Raw genomic sequence first — 25,562 nt, forward strand, 5'->3', positions numbered from 1 at the left:
TCCTTATTGTCTAATTTTTGAGTTCTTTGTATACTCTGGATATTAGGGCTCTATCTGAAGTGTGAGGAGTAAAGATTTGTTCCCAGGATGTAGGCTCCCTATTTACCTCTCTTATTCCTATAACTTTTTTTTAGTATGTAACGCTACAGGAATTTGTGTGTTGTCCTTGTGCAGGGGCCATGCTAATCTTCTCTGTATCATGATTTTAGTATATGTAGTGCTGCTGAAGTGAACACTGGATATATAATTAATGCTGAGCAGAAGAAAAAGTTTCTGCCTAGAAGTGTTACCATCAATAGTTTTTGTTTTGTTTTTATATATACTGGGGACTGAACTCTCAGGGGCACTCAATCACTGAGCCACATCCCCAGCCCTATTTTTTATTTTATTTAGAGACAGGGTCTCACTGAGATGCTTAGCTCCTTGGTTTTGCTGAGGCTGGCTTTGAACTCAGGATCCTCTTGCCTCAACCTCCCGAGCCGCTGCGATTACAGGCATGTGCCACTGTGCCCAGCTTCAGTAGTTTTTGAAGCGTCTACCAGTGACTCATATGAAAGAACAAATATTCTCTTGTAGACATTACTGATGGTACCTATAAACCCAAACAATGATCCCAAGCATTTTCATGGTGACATGTGAATTGTAGTCTTTATAATCAATTGCCTAAGGAAGATCCTAGAAATAAGTCAACAGACACATTATTTGTATTCACTCCTTTAGATTCATTCCTCTTCTAACAATGAAAAGCAAATTCTTACTATAAAAAGATGGATCAATGGAGACTCATCAGTAGAGCAAATATCTGAGTTGAACTACCAAGATTTCCTAGTCATTCTTAGGAAAGTTAGCTTATAACTAATAGAGACTAGGATAAACAGACATTCCTTCTATCATCCAAATAAGCTCAGCTTGTTATGCTGTGGTAACACTAAGTTGATTACTTGTAGAAAATGAAAGATTCACTGAACTACCCGGAAAGGAAAATCAACCAGTGGCTTTTAGCATCCAACATGTCATGTGATATGGGGATTGTTCAAATGTGCCCTCTCTTAAATGTCTGGTTAATTTTTCATAATGAGTGGTGGCAGAGGGATAACAAATTATGATAATTATTTAGACATTTGTACATGAAGTAACCTTGACTTTCTTGTTATCTTGTGAGTGACAGTTCCAAAGAAAATACCCTCAACATTTCCCAAAATAATGGAGTAACCTCCTGAATACAGCTGTGCTGAACAGAAAGATTAATTCTATTTGCTCTTTCCAATAAGAACTAGAAAGAATCTCATCCTGGGGCTGTGGTTGTAGCTCAGTGGTACAGCACCTGCCTACCATGACTGAGGCACTGGGTTAGATCCTCAGCACCACATAAAAATAAATTTATATATATATATATGTATATATATATTTTTTTAATTAAAAAAAAAAAACACCAGAATCTCAATCTAAGTCACAGAGTGACTGATTGAGTGGGATACTTTTGGGATCATCAAGGGCAATCCACATGGTTTGAAACTGAGAAAGAGGCCCAGAAAGAACTTGTCAAACAGTAAGGCCTGTTCATTCCCTGGTTTAGTTCTTTTTTTCCTATACCATGTGACCTCCCAACCTGCCAAACTTCTCTCACATGTAGGAGGTTAGAAATAGCTCTGAAAAATACATTTTAGTTTGGTTTCAAGGTTTTGAAGAGAATGCAAGAATCTTCCATTTTTTGGGGGGTGGGGGGAGAATACTGACTAGAAACATTTGCTTTCATGGATATGCTTAAGCCAGGAAGATTTGAAATGTAAAGATATTAAAGACAAAAAAATCTTTCCTTCAATGCTACATTAAATATTTAAGCATTTGCCAGAAGGGTAGTTGGAACAAATAGCAAATCAAAGCCCATGAACTTCATATTTCAAACCTACAGGCAAAGACTTTAGAACACATTCTTTATGTGATTTCTATGATTTATAGACAGCAAGATATTAGATTAGAGAAACTGAAGCAATGCATAGGGCGTAACTCTCCTGCTGTCACCCCTCCCTCCGAACAAACAGCTATTTCTATCATTTCCAGATGGTTCTATGATCACTATGTAAACATAAGGGAGGAAAATTCACCAGAAATAATGCTAAAAATAAGAAGTCTGGACTTTCCTCCAATTTTAGTTGAGCACTGAAAACAAGAAGCTTTCTCATCTTCCGTTCGTGTGTGTGTGTGTGTGTGTGTGTGTTGCTGGGGATGGAACTCAGGGCCTTGTACATGCTAGGCAAACACTTCACCACTGAGCAACACCCCAGCCCATCCTGTGTTCCTTTTTAGTGCTACTTAACAGCACATACTCTATTAATTTACATAAAATTATTTCGAACAGAGGATTGAAACAAATTAAAGGAAACATAGGCCCTCCTGTGTTTGCAGCAATCCTACATGATAATGAATGTGGACTGAAAGATATTGATAGAATGTTGAATTTTCTTTTTTTAAAGGAATGTCTAGAAACATAAAAATTTTATGTTTCTAGCCCCATTCTAACAGTGATCACATGGTTCCTTTAAATTTAAAACTATATCTTTGAAAAATGTTAAAAAGCAAAGAACACACCAAAAACTTAGGCAGCACATGTAAAAAAGCCAAATGGAACTACATTCAACTTAAAATCTTCTGCACAGCAAATGAAATATGAACTATATATCCTATAAAGGGTTAATAGTTAAAATATAAAGGAGCTTATAAACTCAATAGCAAAAAATCAAATAACCTAAATAAATTTTGGGGAAAGGACCCCAAAAGACATTTTTCCAAAGGAAACATACAAAAGACCAACAGGTATGTGAAAAAATGGTCAACATCACTTAATCATCAGGGAAATACAAATCAAAATCCCAGCGAGATATCATCTCATAGGCAATGGGATGACTATTATCAAAAGGACAAAACATAAGGCCAGGGTATGAGGCAGACAACACTTGGTACATGCAAATTGGTATAGCCCTATGGAAAATAAAAATTGAGGTTCCTCAAAAAATTAAAAATAAAACTACCATATGACCCAGTAATCCTCTTCTGTGTGTATAACCCCCCAAAATAAAAGCAATACCTCATACTACAGGTATCTGTCCTCTTATGTATGCAGCAGTACTATTCACAATAGTCAAGTGAAAAGTCAACCTAAGTGTCCACTGTTAGGTGAATGGGGTAAAGAAACTGTGGTGTGGGGCTGGGGATGTGGCTCAGCGGTAAAGTGCCTAGTAAGTGTGAGGCCCCGAGTTCAAGCCCCAGCACTGCCAAAAAACATAACAAAACACAACTGTGGTGTATTCTACTGTATAAAGAAATATTATTCAGCTTTTTAAAAGAAGATCCTACCATTTTCAACAACATAGATAAATCTGGAGGGCATTATGTTAAGTGAAATTAGCCAGACACAGAAAGAAAAATACTGCATGATCTCTCCTATGTGTGGAATCTTTAGTCAAACACAGTTTTCTGTATCTGTGGGTTCTGCATCAGTGTATTCAACCAACTACAGATCAAAAATATTGCAGAAAAAAAAGTGTTTGATGGGGCTAATGATGGTACAGTGTGTACATTCACAGGTGCTGTGGGTTAAGTCTCCAGCACCACACACAAAATTAAATAAAAATAAAAGTGTCCAAACTAAATATGAGTACCTTTTGTAGTCATTATTCCCTAAAAGATATAGTGTAACAACTATTTACATAGCATTTACAATGTATTACATATTATAAGAAATCTAGAGATGATTTAAAGGAAAGTTTGATTTTTTTTTAAAGAGAGAGAGAAAGAGAGAGAGAGAGAGAGAGAGAGAGAGAGAATTTTTTAATATTTATTTTTTAGTTTTTGGCGGACACAACATCTTTATTTGTATGTGGTGCTGAGGATCGAACCCAGGCCGCACTCATGCCAAGCGAGTGCGCTACCGCTTGAGCCATATCCCCAGCCCCCCCCCCTTTTTTTTTTTGTACCAGGGATTGAACTCAGAGGCACTTGACCACTGAGCCACATCCCCAGCCCCATTTTATATTTTATTTAGAGACAGGGTCTCACTAAGTTGCTTAGCGCCTTGCCATTGCTGAACTTGTGATCCTCCTGCCTCAGCCTCCTGAGCCACTGGGATTACAGGCATGCTCCACTATGCCCAGCTTAAAGTACAATTTGAATAACTCTGATTTGTTTCCCTGAGACCAGAAGTGTTTCAGATTTCAGAGTTTTTCAGGTTTTGAAATATCTGTACAGACTTTTTTTGAGTGTCATGTTAGCATTCAAAAAGTTTCAGATTTCAAAGCATTTCTGATTTCAAAGTTTTTGGTTAGGGATGCTCAATCTGTGTAGGGGAGAATGTGCCTAAGTTATGAGTAAACATGCCATTTTTATCCAAGGGCATTCTAGTACATGGGTATACTAATATCTCCTAGATATTTTTAGATAGGCTCTCAATTCTTTGGGGAACATACCCACAAGTGAATTTGCTGGATAGCATGGTAATTCTAATTTTAATATTTTTTCCCCCTGTAGTACGAGGGATTGAATTCAGGGCCTTGCTAGGAAAGTGTTCTAACAATGAGCTACATCCCTAGCCCTTCTTATTATTTTATTTTGAAAAAGAGTCTTATTAAATTGCCCAGGCTGTCTTTTAAAATTTTGAGCCTTTTGCCTCATCCTCCTGAGTAGCTGGAATTACAAATGTGCATCATTGCATCTTTAAAGAAACTGCCTTACTATACCATTTTACATTCCTACCAACAGTGCACAAGAGTTTCCAGTTCTCCACATCCACATCCTTGCCAACACTCATTATTTCCTGTGTTGGGTTTTATGATACTGGGGATTGAACCCAGGGGTGCATAACCACTGAGCTACATGCCCAGCCTATATATATTTTATATATATATATAAAAATTAGATACAGGGTCTTGTGAGTTGCTAAGTGCCTTGATAAGTTGCTGAGGCTGGCTTTGAACTTTTGGTCCTCCTGCCTCAACATCCCAAGCTCCTGGAATTAGAGGTGTGTGTCACCACACCCAACTGTTTTTTTTTTTTTTTTATTTAGTTGTGGTTGAACACAATACCTTTATTTTACTTATTTATTTTCATGTGGTGCTGAGGATTGAACCCAGTGCCCAGTGCCTACACGTGCTAGGCAAATGTTCTACTGCTGAGCCACAACCCCAGCCCTGGGATTTTTTTTTTAACAGCAGCCTTCTAATGGGCATTAGGTGGTATCTCACTATTGTGAGATTTTATTGGATTTCTCTAATGATTACAGATTCTGAACTAATTATCTCATGTGCTTTTGGCCATTTGTATATCTTCTTTAGAGACATGTCTATTCTAGTCTTTTACTTATTTTTTAATCAGGCTGTTTTTGTGTTGTTGAGTTTTAAGAGTTTTGTATATATTCTAGAGCTCTGTCTGATAATAGGATTGGTAAATACTTTCTCCTGTTCTGTGGGTTGCTTTTTTCACTCTTTTGATAGTGCTTTAGATGGACACATTTTAAAATTTTTCATGAAATCCATTTTATTTACTTTTTCTTTTGCTGCCTATGTCTTTTGTGTCATTATCTAAGAAATCATTACCAAATCCAATATTGTGAAGATTTGCTCTATATTTTGTTCTGAGAATTTTATAATTTCATGTCTTACATTTAAGTCATAGATATATTTTGAATGAATTTTTATATATGGTGCCAGCTTATGATCCAACTTTAATCTCTGGTACGTTGATATCCAGCTTCCCCTGCACTATTGAAAACACTGCTTTTTCTTCATTGAATGGTCTTGACAACCTTATCGAATATCTATGCTGCTATACATGTCGGTTCTGTCATATTCCTGATATCAATGATGTGTCATATTCCTTCCATACAACCAACTGGCAGCTCACTCCTAAACACACCTTCTTCCAAGGTTCTTATCTTTTCCAGGCTATGCCATTCTCCTCATCTCTACCTCTTGTATATATAATCCATCAGACTTTATAAAACATAAATGAGACCATGTCCCTTTCTGCTTAAAAAAGTTTTTACTATAAAAAACACAAAATAAAGTCTTTAGAAAGACATATAAACTGTGACCATATCTACCTATGCAGCAGAAGTACCATGATATGATGTCCTCCCCCTCCCCTACCACTTCTTATCTTGGTGGTAAGATCCTCCTTTTAAGATTCATATTAAAATTGAACTCTTCTGTGAAACCCACCCTCACTCCCTGCTTCACTCTATCAATTCCTCTCCTAAGATCGTATATACTTTCTACAGCACATACTAGTTTTGTTGCATCTGTGCTATACTAGAATTTTCTATTAGTGTCTTTCTTCTTCTCCATACAAAAATGGTGAACTCTTTGAGGGCAGAGAGTTTGTATTTTTTATCTTGGTGCCTTTATTACCTCAGCACAGGACCTAGAATATACAAGTTAGATAGTAAAGGTCTGGAAGATAGATGAAGGAAAAAAATGAATGAATGGGGAAAAAGTATCAACTGTAGATCATCATGAGAGATGATGATCCTCACCACCTACTGAGCAAGACTGCCTTCTCCATCAGAGCTTCCTTCTCTCTTGCAGCTCATACAGTTCTGTTCATGGGCTTTCTTGGCTGCTTCACATTTCTAGTCTGATAAGGCAATCAGCCAGCTCTATGTGTGAAGGGGTTAGGAAGGATGAGGGAAAGGGTGGTGATTTCCCTAGTATTCTGCCAAGCTCTATTCCGACATTCCTTAGTAACTTCTTGGCATTTCCACTATGAGATGGCACACTGAGCACATGTTGTAACCTCCCTTTCCTGCCTCAAATCCTTAGAAATTTGAAAATATCTGAATAAAAATCCAGAACCAAGCAAGAGAAGAAGTGGTAAACTAGACACTCTGAAGACTTCCTGGTGGGACAAGATTAAAGACAAACATTAATGCCTAACAATGCTTCTTAAAAATGAAAGACAGGAAGGTGGTGGATACCAGGAGCAGCAGGGGATCCTGAGGCAAACTCCAGCAGGATACACTGGACTCTTGCAATAGAAACATTTAAGCCAGTGTCCACGTCTGCATCCTCATCCGGAATGCATAGTCAGGCACTGGGTGTGGGCCCTTGGGTCTGAGAACCTCAGCAGTAGCCAGAGTTGCTGATAACATCCAAGAACAGGGAGCCTCCAAGAGCAGAAGATCAGCCCCTGGCACAACCACCTGGCAGCTCCTGCACCTCACCTTACAAGAGCCATCTGTTGTACAACTGAACCGAGCAGCACACCCCACCTCTCCTCCACTATTAGGTGGCAGTAAAACAACATTCCTGATCAGACTAACAGAGAATGTCAAAAATAAAAAATGAGCTTTCAGCTAAGAATCACCACATATTTGAGAATTTTTTTTTTAATATTTATTTTTCAGTTTTCGGCGGACACAACATCTTTGTTTGTATGTGGTGCTGAGGATCGAACCCGGGCCGCACGCATGCCAGGCGAGCGTGCTACCGCTTGAGCCACATCCCCAGCCCCAGAATCACCACATATTTGAAGAATGCTAACACCAAGAAAGAGAGTTACCATGCAAATCAGGCAATTCAGACCTTTCAGATACGTGTAATTTATATTCTCTGAGAGATTTAAGAGGCTATCATCCATGGGGGGAAAAAACAGCTAGATTTCCTAGAAATTAAAAAGCTTGATTATTAAATAAAAAAGTCAATAGCTTAGCCAAATAGCAGGATAGACAAAAGTAAAGAATAAATTAAAACAGAACACTGAAATTCTTTTAAAAAGCAGTCCCAAAGGGCAAAAAGATGGAAAAGTAGTATATATACACTATACTATACACACACACACACACACACACACACACGTAAAAATAATATGGCAAATTTAGAAGTTCCAACATTCATGTAATAGGAATTCTACAAGGAGAGAATAGAGAAAACAAATCATAAAGACTACTCAAAGAAAAGAATAAAAGAGAACAATTTCTTAGAACTTAAGAAACTCCTGTTCTCCTGAGCCTCTCATAGTGTCCCATGCCGGAGCAAACTGTGGCCCTGAATCACTGTCTGGCCTCTGCCTGTAGGCTGCTGGCACTGAAGTGGGTTGCCCAGTAGGAAAAAAAAAATTAAAAAGAAACATATAAGTCTTTAGATTAAAGATATAAAAAGTACAGTGCAATACAAATAAAAAAGGACTGTATCCTAATAAAATTCACTAATCTTGGGCTGGGATTGTGGTTCAGCAATAGAGCACTCGCCTAGCACGTGGGGTTTGATCCTTAGCACCACATAAAAATAAATAAAATAAAGGTATTGTATCCAACTAAAACTAAAAAATAAATATTAAAAAAATTCCCCAATCCTCCTAGCCCTAAATCTGAAACGCAACCAAAGCAAAAGAAAAACCAACAAAAACAGATCATCTTATAAAGGCTTAAGAATCAGATTGACTTCACATTTTAGCAGGTAATGATAAATACCAAAAATACAATAGCTAAAAAACATAAACAACCCAAATGTCCATCAACAGGTGAATGGATAAACAAAATCTGGTATACAAACACAATGGAATATCAACTTTAAGAAGGAAGAGAATTAATGCATGCTAGAACTAGGATTAATCTTGAAAATGTCATGTTAAGTGAAACAAGCTGGACACAAAAGGACAAATCTTGTTTGAGTCCACTTATATAAGATAGCAAGAACAGGCAAATTCACAGAATCAGAGGAGAGAGAGGAAGAAATGGAAGTTAATATTTAATGGGTACACAGTCTGTTTGGAATGATGAAAAAGTTCTACAAATGCATAGTGACGATACTTAGATAATAATTTAAGTGTATTTAATGTCACTGCATTATACTCTCAAAAATAGTTAAAATGATAAATTTTGTTATATATATTTACCACAATTTTAAAAATTAAAAAAGTAAACTATCTAATTATCATAGAAGAAATTAAAAGAACAAAGATCTGCATCTAAAATATGTAATACACTCAAATGGTTTTATAGGCATGATCTACCTAGATATCATGGGACACTATCCACAATACATAATTAATTCCTATTAAGCAACCAAGTATGGTGGTGCAAAAGCCTTCAATCATAGCTATTTAGGAGGCTGAAGCAAGAGGATCACAAGTCCTAGGGCAACTTGGGGATCTTAGCAAGACCCTGTCTCAAAATAAAATATAATTAAAGAGAGTTGAGGATGTAGTTTAGTGGGTGGAGTGATTGCTTAGTATGTGTGAAGCCCTGGGTTCTCAATCCCCAGTATCATAAAAGAAAAAAAAAAAAAAAGGAAGAAGAATTTCTAAAAATTAAAACACACTTCACCAAGGAAATGTACATAACCAGTCATCAAAAGGAAAAAACATTAGCCTCACAGGTAACCCAGGAAATGAAAAGCAGCACAACTAGATACATTTTTCTTCAATCAGATTGATACAAATGAAAACTGATAGTATCAAATGTTGTTGAAAGTACAGGGAAGTGGGCAGTCATGTCCTTACAGGTGATACTATAAAAATACAAAGCTTTTTTTTGAGGCGGGGGAATAAGTAATAATTATCACAATTTTAAATGTATATAATCTTGTGACTCAATCTACTCTAAAGAAATACTTGAATATGTATGAAAGGAGGTATATTTTAAAAATTAGGAAAAATCTACTGAAATGAAAATGGTTAAATAATCTGTGGAATGTTATACTCTGGAATTCCATGCACAGAATGAGTTAGATCTATACATATTAATGTGGGGGCGGGACCTAAAATATGTTGCTAGGTTGAAAATGAAAAGCAGGTTTCAGAACAAAGTAAGTAGTATAAAGGCATCTACTTAAAACAAAACCACAAAATGCAAGTATAGATTCATGTAAATGAACAAATAAAAATCTGGAGGGCCAGGCAGAGGGCGTGTGCCTATAGTCCCAGCAATTTAGGATACTGAAGTAGGACGATCATTTGAGCCCAGGAAGTTGAGGCCAACCTGGACCACATAATGAGACTCTGTCAAAAAAAGAAAAAAAAATTTCCAGAGGGATAAGCATTAAATTCATAACAGTCACTCTCTATAGGAAGAGTAATGGGATTTGAAGTACAGTTAAAGGAAACTTAAATCTCATTTGTGTTTTTCACTTTTTTAAATGAAGGAGAATGTACACATGAATTACTTATATAATTAAATATAAAGAAATTTAGGAAAAGAGAAGTCTGGCCACGAACAGTGATGCTCACCTATAATCCCAGCATCTCAGGAGGCTGAGGTAGGAGGATCGCAAGTTCAAGACCAGCTTCATAACTGAGAGAGACTATATAAAAAATAAAAATAGCTGGGTATATAGCTCAACAGTAGAACACCCCTGGCTCAATCACCAATACAAAAAAAAAAAAAAAAAAGGAAAAGAAAGAAGAAGAAAAAAATCTGCTGCAGTCAGGCCTTACTAAGAAAGAGATTCGAACATGATGGTTGCTGCCCTTTCATTTCTTCTTTGCTGCAAGGAAGGTTAGAATTTGTCAGTCACCATTATTTCTTCCTTAGTGTTTTCTAATAGAAAAGGCAATGAATTAACCACATCTCACCCTCCTTTAGAAGCCTCATATTTCTTTGCTATAAGCATCTATCTTTCTTCTTATTGGATCTGCATTTGAGATTAAAAGGAAACAGTGGTAGGAAGGAAAGAATAAAGTTAGAGAGAAAGTCATAATTTTATCATATCTGAAGTTCTAGTGGCATATTTTCTAAAGATTGTCACAGTAAGGCTGGGGATGTAGCTCAGGGATAGAGCATTTACCAGGCATGAGTGAGGCCCTGGGCTTGATCCCAAGCACACACACACACACAAAAAAATTGCCCAGCCATACATCCCAGCCTACATGCTCTTTTACCAATGTGACTTCGACAGTTCTCCAATTGAGCAGGTAAGGGAAGAGTTCTTTCCTCTTGAACCTTGAAAGCCTTGTGGCTATAGCAGAAGTGATGCTATGTGGCTGTCAAGGCCAAGTTCTCTTGGGATGCTCATTCTTGGAACCCAGCCATCTTACAATGAGGAAGGCCAAGCAGCCCACAGAGGAAAACAGGGATCCCAGTCCACACCTGAGTGAGCTCCCAGTGACAATGAGCATCAATGTATCAGCCATGAACTTGGTTCTTCCAATTCCCTCTCATGCTGCCTCAGCCGACACTGCATGGAGCACAGAGTTCTCACTGAGCCAGGCCAAGTTTCATGGACAAAATAATTGTTTCAAGACAACAAGTTTTGTGATTTTGTGATTATTTATGACAAGAAAATAACTGGGACAGTTTCCTTCACAAATGTGGACACTAAGAATTTTGCATATATACAACAGTAGCTATCTGACACAGGTAGCTCAGAAGACATTATAAGTGGCATTATAGGGGGATCCCAACATCATACAGATTTAGATAACAACTGAGGTTGCTTCATACAATAAGATTCAACCATGAGCATGTAGAGCTCAGCGCTTAAGCACTTCCTATGCCATCTTTTCTCAAATGATGACCTTTTCTTCAGTGACATTTTACCTTTCAGAAAGCTGCCGGATCTGTGGAATCCCCATATACTTGTGGAAGTGTTCCAGAACATTCATTACACCCTGAAGAAGATTAGCAACTTCTCCATACTGTCTGCGCCTGGTCATGGCTCTGCAAGGAAATTAGAAGTTGAAAGTTCTTTAAAAACAACAACAAAAAAACCCATTAAGGACATGAGATATAGACATAGACAAAATTGCTCTAGCTCTAAAATATACATCAACTCAATTTAATAAACATTTACCAAATGCTGGATGTGTATGGTGCTGTGTTCTGGGTGATTTTGAAAAATAAAAAATAAAAAAAGATGTGGCCCAAATCCTCAAGGTGACACCATTCAATAAGGGAGAAAGTCAAGTACACATGAAAATAATTGCTAGATTAAATAGAAATACAAGTCATGTGCTACAAATGGTACAAAAATGTGTGAGTAGATGGATTCTCACTGGGTGGTGGGAGGAGAATCTTGTCAACTTGAATCTGGATTTGCATTGGGCATTATGGGATTAGCAGGGTTTTAACAGATAGAGATGTTACTATCTGAGGATTGTAGCATATGGACAAACCACACTATCTTTCAGGATACACATCTATATACATTTACAGGTTAAATCTGTAGGTTTTAAGCCAATATAAGCAACTCTGTGTCAGAGATGTCCACTTTCCCTACTGTAAGGTTAATGAAGCTTAAATAAAAGATGCAGATAAAATCAACAGTTACACACAAGGAAGTACAACTATTAGATCTAAATTTTTCATCAGGGTTGTTCTTTTACACTAAGTGTATAATATATTATTTTCCTTCAGAGGCATTTGAAAAGGCAGGCTCAAGTTCAAGCCAAGGTGTTATGTTGCTACCACTGGACACTTGAGGGAAAGAATATCGCAAACTGTTCTTCCAGTCCTGCTGACTTGTTCTCTGGCTGATCACTCCTTGCACGAGAAAAGACTAGGGATTCCTTGATGTCCAGGCTACACCCAGGAGTGCTCCAAAGGAGTCTGCTCTCTCTTCTTTCCTTCTAAGCATTCCTTTATTCCCATCATCCCAAGATTTTGGATACTGTATCAACATTTCTGTGAAGAGGCTTTCTCTGTCCTTTAAGAAATTACACTGAGGCTGGATCAGAGGAAATTCTCAGCCTGACACAGACTGTAGAGGTAAACTGAAATGCTAGAGAAGGAGGATTTGGATGGATCCTTTGCAGTAAATAACCAGCTCCTACTTTCAAACCTATTTTTAAGGTACTCATGTCTCATTCCCTCTATCAGCCAAACAGGAAGCTTCCGTCTTTGGAAAAACAAAGTGGGAGGCTGAAGCAGGAAGATCACGAGTTTAAGACCAACCTGGGCAACACAATAACACCCAATCTTAAAAAGAAAAAAAAAAACAAAAAAAAACAAGGTGGGTTGATGATACATCAAAGATCTGTTTCCATAGGTGAAGGTGACAAACTGTGCAACTCAGTCCAATACCAGCAGGAAAACTTTCCAAAATAGAGGCTGCTGGGAGTGATTCTGGACCTGAATCACCCTGTCTGCCATAATGGTATAGCTCACGTGTGAATCCCATTCTTGGAATCATTCTCACGTACTTTCTGGATCCCCCTCAGATTGAATCTTGTGGGCCCCAAAGAGAAGTCTACATTGCTTACTCAAGGGAATCCACACCACCTGCCAACATGTGCAGGTGGTTTAGCGTCGTGATTGAGGTGGTCAGGTGGCGTTTGGCATGATCTAACTGCTTGATATCACGGGTGATTTCTTTGACCTAAATATTGAAAAACAACAGAAGAGAAAAGAGAAATGTTAAGAAAGTTGTTAACACTTCTGTGAGCAACTCCTCAAGAAAATAATGCACATGAAGCAAGGAAAAAAACCTTCAGATAGCCCTGGAGAAATCACAAATATCCTCACAATTCAAAATCAAAATAATTTCTAATCTGCCCCTTTAAATTTAATTTGGCATTTCTTCAGACTTTATATAACAGGGTTACAAAACCCTCAATGGTGAAAAATAAGTTAATTTTATTTGTCACCCTCAACAAAATGACCCAAAGAGCTTATAGGGTGCAGGAGCCAAGTTCAGCACATCTCCTTTTTGTTTTTAGTTATAGATGGACACAATAACTTTATTTTTATTTTTATGTGGTGCTGAGGATCGAACCTAGGGTCTCACACATGTGAGGCAAGCATTCTACCGCTGAGCCACAATCCCAGCCCAGCACATCTCCTCTTGAATAAGGTCAAAATAGTGTGACTTCTGCCTGTAGCTACTGGGTTCAGCACAAAATGGAGAGTGAGGCAGCTAGTTTTACTGAGATGGTCTTTACTAATGGAATTAGGGTTTATTGATTAGTCTGCAGCAAAATAAAAAAGGCTTTCAAATCTCAAATTTAACTCCTGTAACATGAGCTTAACATGGAGCATTGTAAGAGAAGAGGGACTTTAGGGAGCAAGAAGGCAATCTGGGGAATAAAATTCTGAGAGTGCTGCTCCAGCAGGCCTGAGAGAAAGAGACTCTATCTGGGAAAACAGGTGTACTTCAGTCACTGGGAAAAGTGGATTCAACAGAGAAGGTGGAGAAGTCCTCCAATTTTACTGACACCTAAATGAACTCTTTGACTAAACCAAGGCCATGATAACTGAGAAACATTCTTTTTTTTAAAATTTTTTTAGTTGTAGATGGTTTTAGCTTCAATCCTAACATCATTAGGGACTTTAACTGCTATGTTTAAAGTCATAGTCATTAGTGTCCCTTCTCATTCTCTGCACTATTCATCAACCATTAAATCCTGACTATTCTTCCTCTGCCTAATCTCAAGAATCTATCCCTTACTTTCTCACTGCACTCACCAGAGCAGGCCAGTTTCTGCATTCCCAGGATCTCCTTTACTCCCATTACATGTCCTGTGCTGCTTTAAACAAACTGAGCTACTTGCTTTTCCCTAAACACAAGCCTCATTGGTAGAGCAAGGGGTGCTCAGGTCAAACTTACATGAGCCGATTCTGCAGAACTGATTACTCATGGTTAGTTTACCCTGTTTGTTGTCCATGGGCATCCAAACATGATATGCTAGATTTTAGAGTTAGGCAGTCTAGGGCTAAATTCCAGCTCTACCACTTTTCAATTCTGTGTCACAGGCCAAGCTTCTTAGCCTTACCAAGTCTAGGTTTTCTAATCTATAAAATGATAATCGTCAAAATAATAATGATAATGAAACCTAGTCCATAAGATCATCAGGAGGGATAAGTTAGATTGCATGTAAAAAAGAAGTGGCATTGGGTCCAGAAATAAGTCCACACATTACAAATCAATTGATTTTTGACAAAGATTCCAGGAAGACACAATGGGAAAAGACAATTTCTGCAATGGGATAACTGGTTATTCACACACAGATGAATAAAATAAGACCTTGTGTCTTACACCATTCATAGAAACTAACTCAAAGTGAAATCAAGACTTAAATATAAGATCCAAACTGTAAAATAGATGGAGGAAAATAAGAGGAAATCCTCTATGATATCAGTGTGGTCAATTATTTTTTGGATATGGACCCAAAAGTACAGGCAACTAAAGTAAAAATAGATAAATGGGATAACTACTGAACAATAGTTTTTAGACCCTGATTCGGCAATGAAGGAGTGTGAATGAGAGAAAAGAAGTAAATGAAATGAGTCTCATTGCTCTGGATATGTGGGAAGTCAATTTGTGGACATAATATAGGGGAGGATAGCATAAGTGGAACCTGATTTTGTTTGTTTTGTTCACATGGTTAATATTGGGTTTTGAATGTCACACTGACCTTGCTTTTCTGGAATAAACCTCATTTGTTCTTGGGAAAAAAAAAAAGGAAGTGGCACCCTAGGTATAGTGGCACCTGCTTGTAATTCCAGTAGCTCAGGAGGCTGAGGCAGAAGGATCTCGAATTGAAAGCCAGCCTCAGCAAAAAGCGAGATGCTAAGCAACTCAACGGGACCCTGTCTCTAAATAAAATACAAAAAAGGGCAGGGGATGTGGCTCAGTGGTCTAGTGCCCCTTGGTTCAGCCCCTAGTGCCAAAAAAAAGGAAGTGGCACCATGCTTGGCACATTAAAAGAACTCAACAAATACCAGTTCTCTCCTCATTCCTTCCTCCTCTTTCCCTTAGCAAAGCACTGTCCAGGGAAGCAAATAAGACATCTAATAATGCCAGACACAGCTTACTTGAATGACAGGTCATTGCATGCCCCATCTGGAAGAGGAAGCATAGTCCAGAATAGCAAATTAGAAACAGAAGATGACTTATGAGCAAAAAATGAGTACAATAAACTCTAGCAAAAGTTGCATTTGACGTGTCACCTAATAATCACACTTCAACAGCCCCTGGTAGGTGTAGTTCACTCTTTGGAAAGGACCATAAATCCAAATCCCTAGTACTCTATTCAGTTCTCTTCATATATTTAATTCTCACAATAACCCTGTTGACATAGATGCTGTCATTCTTATTTTATGGTTGAAGAAACTGAAATCCAGATGCATCATATTACTTAAAATTTCAATCCAGGAGATTGCATCTCAGTGTCTCCATGGAATAACAGTGGTGACTGCTGATCTTTGGTCAGCAGAGTGGCCATCTGAGTACATCCCAAGAAACCACAAATTTGAGGAACAAGAACTTAATTAATTTCTAAGGAGTCAATTGTTTTGGACCCTTTTTATTTTTAAACTGTTAAAACATCTGGATGCCTTTTGTGGATAAAAGTAGTGCCTCTCTTTTTTTTTCATTGGTAGGGTTTTTTTAAATTGTATATAAGTTGATTTTTTTGGTAAATTCATTTTTAATGCTTGAATATTGAAAGAACATACATTACTAATTCTGTATATTTAAGAATCTTTTAGAAAATATTTTCCGATTTATATCTCAATATATGCTCTCTTCATTTGTCCAATATTTAAAATATGTAGTCTCTATTATTGCTATTTCCTAATAGCTTTTAGATTCCAATATGTATTAGAATTTTGGCTCTCAAAGTTGCAAGTAAAACTGAACAATTTCTTATTAAAATTATTGGGTTTTTATGTGTAATGTTAGCACTTTAAGTAAAATTAGATGTGAAAATAGCAAAGGAATATATATGACTCAACTATTTTCTGTCTATCAAAGTTTCTAAACATGATACTCTGTTTGCCATAATAAAAAAAAGTTCATTCTGGAAAAAAAAAAAAAAGAACTTAATTAAAACTATATGTATGTAAACTGAGCAGGGTGCACCCCATCTCCCAGATCCAGGACCAGTTTTAGTGTGCTACCAAGTTACATATCATCATGTATCTTGATTGAGAAATATGTGATAAACAAATGCTAGAGAAAAAGCATCCAAAATGACTAGGAAACTATTTTGGGGAAAAGAAGAAAACTTTTCCTATTTAAATATGGGAATGAAAATGTAGTGCAGGAGGGACAGTGAGTCACCATTGTCTAGCAGCTCCCCTTGAGTCTGTCCGTAATGCACTCACAGGGACTTGCCTGAGAGATGTGGATGACTGTGGCTGGCAGGAAGTGGGGGAAAAAGTTCATTAATTACCATGACTGAGAGAGAAACTAACTTCCTCTGCGGATGCAAAAAAAGCTAGGAGGAAACCTAAACTCACCATTTGTTCTGATTTTTCTGCTTTGTCTTTGATATCTTTGATTTTGCCGAAGAGTTGTTGAATAGCTTTCTGGGCCTCTTCAAGTGCCTAGATGAGAGAAATAAATGAAAAACAAGAAGCAATGCAAGACAGCACCAATCACTACATCATAATCAATTCCAGCCTCAAAAGAAAATTACCATAAAGCTATCTTGATTCACTGTACACATGCTGACAATTTTACTGTACCAAAATAGTAGTGAAATAAGAGTCTAGAATTTAGATATAGGCAAATGCTTGGGACTCTTACCAATCTTCATCATAAAGTTTTAATTTAAAAACTAAGCCATTTTGCTCTATTTTGGTGATTACATGCTATTGATGACAACAAATAAACAGGACATGCACATCTGTGTGTGTGTGTGTGTGTGTGTGTATGCGTGCGCGTACACGCACAATAACCTTCAAAACCTGTAAAGAGATACAGGTGGCTCTAAGTTAGGGATAGGGAGAGCTCTGGATTTGGAAAGTCCAGGAGACTGTGTCTTAAAAAAAAAAAATCAGAACTGTGTATGGGGGTTCCAGTATTGTAGCAAAACTTGAAGACAACTATAGTGTTGCACTTAAAATACCAATGAAATGAAATTATAAAGGTACACTTGAATGGTGAACCAAATGTGTCTATGGAAATAAAAACCTATAAATATGGATGCTACACATTAAAACTAAGACAACCCATAGTATCTTTTGTGAGTAAGGACAGCAACAGGAGGGAGTTGGGAGGGTGTTAGTGCTACATACTTGTAGAACACATGCACTGCACTGTCCCTTTACTGAGGGTGACCTACAGCTGAAACACTGCTCTAAGTTCCTTGGCAGCTGGAATGCCAGCCACACCAGGCAGCATTTCATTCACTTCTTCGCTCATTCAACAAGAATATACTGAATATGTCCCATATGCCAAGGAAGGGAAGAGAAGACAAGAAAGCCAGGGATTGAGCCCTCAGGCATTAACACTGGGAAGTCATGAAGAAAAGAACAAAAGAAAAGAACAAAAATGCAAGAGGAAAATCGTGAGCAACATGAGAGAAAACCAAGGACAATGATGTCACAGAAGCCAAACAAAAGTGTTTAAAGGAGGAAAGGAGTGATTGTATCTTATGTTGTAGAAAATTCATGTAAGATTAAGATAGAAAACTGCAACTGAACTCAACAAGGAAGTTGCGTGCTGATGACCTTGACAAGAGCAGTTTCAGTGCAGTGCAGGAGGATGGAAGCGGAGAGTGCCATGATGGAGAGAAACAGTGATACAGAGCAGGGACAAGCAAATGATGACCTGTAGGCCAAATTCAGTCTGCTATTTGCTTTTGTAAATAATGTTTTTTTGGGGGAAATGGCTCATTCAGGTATTATCTATGATTACTTTTCACCCTAGTGAGGATGGTCACCACAGAGACCATACGGTCCACAAAAACTGAAACATTTACTGTATGGTCTTTAACAGAAAAAGTTTGCATTATGCCTACTATAAACTACTTTTCCAACAAGTTTTTGCTATGAGAAGACAAGAAAATGGGGTAATAGATGAGTAAAGGAATTTTTTTTTTTTTGAACTGGGTACTGAACTCAGGGACTTGCTCAGGCAAGACAAGTATTCTACCACTGAGCTATATCCCAGTGCTAAAGGGAGTAATTTTTAAAGATAAGAGATGCCTATAAATGTCTGTTATATAAATCAGTATAAGAGAAACTCATTGCAGGAGGTACAATGGAATAATTTTAGAAGGACTTTTTAATAATGTTCTTGCATTGTCTAAAGTGTAAGGATTAGCTCTCTAACAAGAGTTATATAATCCTTTGAGTATACACCAAGGACATGAATAGCTTTCTAATGTGTCCTATAATTAAAGCACTCATCCATCCTAGTTTAGCCAGGACAGTCACAGTAGATGACTACTGACTCAGTATAATTACTAACAACTCCCTCTCACTGTCAAAAGTGATGCTGTTAATAAGCTATATGGTCACCTTGCCTACAGCATCAGCCAAAGCTATAGCATAGCTGGAATTCCACAAATTTTTGCCAACTGATTTAAAATACCACCAGGGACAGTGCTGCATGCCTGTAATTCCAGCTACTCAGGAGGCTGAGGCAGGAAGATTGCTAGCTGGAGGACAGCCTTGTCAATTTAGTGAGAACTTCTTTCAGAATACATTTTAAAAAGAACTGGTGGTGTAGTTCAGTGGTAGAGTGCTTGCCTAGCAAGACCCTAGGTTCAATCTTCAGAACTGAAAAGAGAAAAAAATGAGCCAATCATACAAGTGGCAATGCTGAGATTATTGCTCTGTATGAAGAGGGCTGACACCCATCACTCCCCCTAATTTCCGGGATCAATTACAAGCATTAGTTCAAAATCACAGCATCACACTTGCTACTGATATAATCTATTTGGCTAACATGGAGTCTAATGCCCTAGATGCTCCAAGGGGGTCAGTAAATTCTAAACCCACTGAACACTTCTAAAAACTGTTGGGTTATATGAAAAAGTACCTTGGAGACCTTGCAGGCAAATGACCACTAGAAAAGACTGACTTTCTTGGGCATGGCTTGCATAAAATTCTGTGATATTGCAGGTCATGTCATGTTATAGTGACGTGCTGACACAGCCAAACACCCTGAACACATGACATTCAGCCAGGAAGGCAGAAAGGGCTAAGGTCTATACTTAGATTTCTAAGTCTAAACAAGGACACACCATCCTTCCTAAGGGAAAGAGTTCTATCTCTGTTCCCCCCTTATTCTCAATCTGGCATCCTACCAGAACTGTCTCCACTGAAAGTAGCACTTTTTTCCTCCAGCAAACAAATAAGACTCACACAATCTTACATTTCATAGTCTTTAAGAAAGATAAACAGTCTGCCAGATTACAGATTTTTTTTTTTTCAGGCTGGAATACTTTTGCTTTTTATAACAATGTACTAAAGTTGGTGAAATTTAATATAATTCATTTTCCAGAGTCAAAAAGTTCCTTGAAGCATTCATTCTATCAAGAAAGTCCATTCTCATAGACACCCTAATTTTGATATTTAACCTCTAATAATCAAAACACAGAGAAGAACATTTTGTAATTGGAAGAATCACAAGAACTATAAAAGGATTTTATTTTTAAAAAATACTAAAATACTTTTACTACCTGGGTAATCAGAAAATGTGCTGAAAGATTGATTCTGGCATTGTCCCTAGACACTCTTTAAAATAAAATGTAGCTACTTTCCATTCCAAACTAGATGTGGACTAAAAACAGAACTAATTGCCCCAAAATATCTGCTTTCAATCTACTCTGAATTTCTCCCTCTACGTGGACTTTCTGAATCATGCACTGATGTGTGGCTGCAGCCTGCATCTGAGGGTGTTATTAGGCAGCACTTTCTATGGTGGCCCTCTTTAACTCAAAGTCTACATTCAGGATATGAAAAGCAACCCACTGAGCTAGCTTCCAAGTCTCAGCAAAACCAATTACAATACCTATTTTTTCTGTGCATCATTCCAGTGTATCCCTTACTCTTAATTTTCCTTGCCTTCTGAAGGAGCCTCTGAACAGGCTCCCAAGCCACACTAGATCATGTTCAAAGAAGATAAGCAGTATGGGATCTGGCCCAGGCTCTACTGCTTTCTTCTCCCCTCCATACTTTTATTTTCTGAAGACCTATTGTTAGCCTCCTGTGTAGATAAAGGGGCTCTGAACCAATGGAAATGCTTTAAGAAATCAACATTGCCTCTAGTCTTAAAATGCATCTAATTTTGAAGTTTGCTCTATCAGAGAATTATATTGCCTTATTCTGTGCCTTTATATTGCTTTATTCAGGCAGTCTTTCAGAGATTTTAAACTGAGATCCTATTTGTTTTCACTGCAGGAAGGAGAAAAGGTTGTTCATTTTCAGAAGAACTGGTATGGCTTTAGACTGTTCTTTGAAAAAAAAACAGATGCTAAATCCAAGGTTACTAGGAAGAAACTTACAAATTTTTCATCACTCTGTTATCATTTCTATTTTCCACCTTCCCATCTACCTGCTAGTTCTTTTCTTTTCTATTTATTGCATGGAAAACAATGCACTGTATTAGTTAAAGCAAGAGTTTTTTAGCATTGGGATTTGATGCTTGGCCTTGCCATTGAATAGTATGATCTCTGTTAAACCACTAACCTTCTAGAGGGACAGTTTCATAATTTCTAGAACAGAAAATAACATCACCTATTATCAAAAACATTCTGTTTAGGAAGGAACACAGGGCTAGGGAGTGAACACCTTTGGAATTGTTGGCCCAGTATTCTTTCTCCCCCAGCCAATCTTTTCTCAATGTTTCCTTTAGAGTCCACTGTCCAAACGGCAGAGAAGGCTCAAGCTGGGCCAATCAGAGTTTTCCTGTGATATTTACAGACCTGGATTTGGAAAGAGGGTTCATCTATCTGGTAGTAGAAGAGGGTTCATCTATCTGAGTTAGATAGCAATGAGGTTCCCCAGGAACAGGAGGAAGCTGGTCTCCAGCTTATGCAGCCCATAAAGAGATACAGACTTAGCTGATATGAAGTAGTGCTTCATTCCTGGGCTGCAGCTGCATAACAAGTTCAGTTGAGACACTCCTCTTCCCACAGCTAGATTGTTCAACTTCCTTCAAATCAAGACACAATAGTATCTTTCCAAATAATCCCTTTTTGCTTAGGATATTTATTTATTTACAGTATAAAATCTAGAGATTTAACCCAAATAGCCGAGCAACAAATTGACCACACAGAAACTTATGCTAGACAGCAGATAAAAAAAACCCAAGCCAGCCAATTATGCTGGACTTTAGTGACTAAGACTACATTTACCTTTATGGATAATTGTTGGAAAGATTATTAAAATAAATTTTTCCAAGGGTATTTGTATTACTGACAGACCTAATTAACTCCTTAAATATGAGAGTGAAGAGAAAAAATGATAAATATCCTGTAGCCTATAAAAATACAACTTATTGCCTCATTAATTATTGCCAGCTAATATGTCAGAACTATAATATACTAAAGTTAATATTCAGGCTTTGAAACAGGTATATGTCTATTAACCAGACCTAGACAAACTGCTGGTCTCATAATCCCTAAAGTGACTACTTTAAATATTATTCCTTGCTTATTCAATTTCGGCCTTTGTGGCTATGTCTAATGTTTGACTTAAATTACATCCAACTTCCTTCATGGTCAGATAAGTGCTGATGGAAGGATGAGAACTAAGTAATGATGTTCTAAAAGACAATGTAATGAATAATGTGAGTGAGCCCTTTGCTCTATGGTTTATAAAGAGGCCTAAATGCCATGGCAATGAAAATGTCTGTTACTATGGCCAAAACAATGCGTCCCAATAAAATTGGGAAATGATTAAAAATCTTCTAATGAGTGTTTGGCAAGGTAATAATAATCCAGATTATTGTGTTGACTGTTATGAAGATAATATGTTTTCTACTAATTCTTTTCGTGTTTCGATAGCAGATTGTGATGACCTTGGACCAAGAGCCAAGTGACTGAAAAAAAATTTCCCAGTTACATCCTTTTTTTTTTTTTTTTAATATTAAGAAAGGGGGAATATGTGGGAGGCCAACCTTACGGGTGACTGAGTTACACTCCCCAGCTGGGTGCTGAGGCGCTCAGTCACAGAAATGGGTGTGTCTTGCTACAGCCCCATGGGTGAAGCTATACTCACCTGTTCCTTTGTAATATAACCCCTTGCCCTGTTTAGGATAGAATCTTCCATGGAAGTGCCTTGTGTGTGTCCCCTCCTCTTACTGTGCCCTTGGGTGTGGCCTACCCAGGTGTCAGTCAACCTGCTGACAGTGGACATCATGAAGATAGACTCAGCCCCCTGAAACCTGACCGCTTGCCTCATTTGAATAGCTTCTCCTCAATAAAAGGGGTCAGCGCGTGCTCTCTCTCTCTCTTTCTGTGGACCCTTAAGGTCAGAGGAGCCGTCACAGCAACCCCAAAGAAAAAGGTATTTGTGTCTCTTGTGTGGTTATTTCGTGAAGCCCAGTTAGCCCAGTTTAACTAGAGTAAACCCTGAGCCTTTTAGTCGCGAGAACAGAAACCCGACACTGAGCCAAATCCCCAACCCTTTTTTGTTTTTTATTTATTTGGAGACAGGGTCCCACTAAGTTGCTTAGGGCCTCACTGAATTGCTAAGGCTGTCCTTGAACTTGTGATCCTCCTATCTCAGCCTCCCATGCTGCTAGGATTATAGGCATGTGCCACTGCACCAACTGCTCAAGACATCTAAATTGCGATTTTGCCCTTGCAACCAAGAGAATCTTGACAAAATAAAGCACAATCAATGCTCACAGGAGGGACTGCTAAATGGCAATGATTAATATCATTACCAGATCTCTTACACAGAATGTAATATTTCACATTAGACCACAGCTCTAAAATTCAGAGGTTGTTGATTCAACTTTTTATAAATGAGCTTCATAAATAAGCTGGTAAAGTTCACTATCTGCAGGCATGTTTGGAAGAATGGCATCCTCAAATCACACTGAAAATCAAAGATGCTCCAGAAAAAGTTTAAATCTTTTGCTCATTCCCACAATAGAAAGTGAATGCCTACTAAATGTACTTGTGTTAGATACTGAAGAAAAAGATTGCTACATAGGGGAACTGTCTTTAAAGAACTTATAAGGAAACGTGTAAGAAATATAAGTAACTGTAAGATGAAAATGATACAAAGAGGTATGAATTAAGAATCATTCAGCATCCTTTGGTAAACCCAGAAAATCGTCAAGAGAGCAGAAACACTGATGAGGGCTACTACATCTGATGAGCCCTAATCAGAGGCCCTGATGGTATCTACTAACGGTAGACACCTAGGGCTAAGTAGCCTATCTTTATGAAAAGTCCCTTCTGATGCTGCTGGCCACCCTGGCACCACTGTGAGCTGATGCTATGGAAACAGGGCACCTGTAGCTGGAGCAGCAACAGTATCAATGCAGCCCGTTCCCACAATGATGCCAAACAGTAGTAGAGGCTACAGGAGTCTCACAGCCATGGATGGCAGCACATGTATAACACCATGCTTCCTTGCATCCAAGAACACACCAAGCACCTTCTGGGTCTGGCAGCCTTGGTCAGATGCCAAATAGGTGCCTATCAGAGGAGAATCACTGGTGTTAACACTAACTCTTTCATAGCCCATTCAGAAATCTTGGGTATAAAGGTGCTTTATTTAAAGCACAGATTTCTTTCCAAGTTTGTGAACCAAAAGAATGTAAGGAGCAAAGGGAGTAATTCTCACCTTATTTGTTAAAATGCTCTGTTCCACATAAGTTACTTTTATTTATGATTTCTGTAAACCACATCCACTGAAAATGTGAATCAAAAAGCTCATTTTTTATTGTTTTTAGGAGACAAGCCAGAAGTTAAAATCACAAGATGAGGCAGAGACACACATTCAGCCTTGCCCAAACAAGACTAAACATTTACATTTTAAAGTTCTGCTTATATCTGTTATCACCCATAGCTAAAACATGCTCACCCTGAAATAGCTGGGAGTGGTGGAGGCATTCCTGCACAGCTCCCTTAATGAAATGTAACCCTGGAGGAGGAGTGCGTTTAAAGCAGCAGTTCCACATGGCAAAAGAGGAGGAAATATTTAAGCAAAGGCTCAGCTGCTTTTGCTGAATAAAAGGCACAGAAATCCAATACGAGGAAATGGGGCACATTTAAAGGAACAACTTGTCCAAGTTTAACAAAGGACTACTTCCCACAAATAGCTAAGCCTCCCAACTGCCAAGTTTGAGGTTACTTACTTCATACTAATTCCCCATATCTTACTATTACTTCTAATTTTAGTCACTTACTCTAATCTATATTACGGGTCTTCATTCAGGAGAAAACACTCTTTTGTGGTGATATCTAAATGTTCCTCAGTTAACTTTTAGAGATACCTTCTGTACCAATGTCCTGTTGGCCATGGGATCCCCTCGGAGCTTTCTCAGAAGAATCTGATCTTTTCCTATTTCACTTATTCTCTTCAGGATCTCAATCATTCCTGGATTTGCAGCACCACAAGTATGCAGTGGACACAGCTCTCTTTTCACCCTTGGCTGCTTCTCTCAGTCTGGTTTCTTCATTATGCTGAGAGAGACCAGCTAGTGAGCAAGGCCAGGGTCACTGCCATTGTTTGGATTCCCCTGTGAACCAGTTAATTTTTCAGGCTCTACAGTGAGAAAAAGTGGCTCTCAAACCTATTTATAAACATTTGTCACTGTCTGAAAAGAGATTTTGGTGTAGACAAGTCTGTGGCATGCTGGGAGAATCAGAAAACCTGTGAATTGTGATTGATTCACTAAGTGTGACTTTGGGAAAGTCACAGAACATATTATCTGAGCCTA

General features: G+C 38.0%; 1 protein-coding gene and 2 non-coding genes across 4 annotated transcripts in view; 1 reads left to right on the plus strand and 2 right to left on the minus strand.

Annotated features, from left to right (window-relative positions):
• Vps53 (VPS53 subunit of GARP complex) overlaps positions 1–25,562 on the minus strand; it is a 146,538-nt gene that overhangs the window by 95,900 nt on the left and 25,076 nt on the right. For both annotated transcript variants that reach the window (XM_015501034.2, XM_048793292.1), the window contains exons 5-7: positions 17,168–17,254; positions 13,189–13,304; positions 11,528–11,647 (exon numbers count right to left, since the gene is read on the minus strand). In XM_015501034.2, coding sequence (XP_015356520.1) covers positions 11,528–11,647; positions 13,189–13,304; positions 17,168–17,254 — 323 coding nt within the window. The remainder of the gene's footprint in view (positions 1–11,527; positions 11,648–13,188; positions 13,305–17,167; positions 17,255–25,562) is intronic.
• On the minus strand, positions 130–236 carry LOC125613746. The gene has a single exon (XR_007344315.1). It is a non-coding gene; the product is annotated as a U6 spliceosomal RNA (small nuclear RNA).
• On the plus strand, positions 7,961–8,095 carry LOC125613760. The gene has a single exon (XR_007344331.1). It is a non-coding gene; the product is annotated as a small nucleolar RNA SNORA42/SNORA80 family (small nucleolar RNA).

Source organism: Marmota marmota, unplaced genomic scaffold, assembly GCF_001458135.2.
Source record: "Marmota marmota marmota unplaced genomic scaffold, marMar, whole genome shotgun sequence".
NCBI classification, from domain to species: Eukaryota; Metazoa; Chordata; class Mammalia; order Rodentia; family Sciuridae; genus Marmota; species Marmota marmota.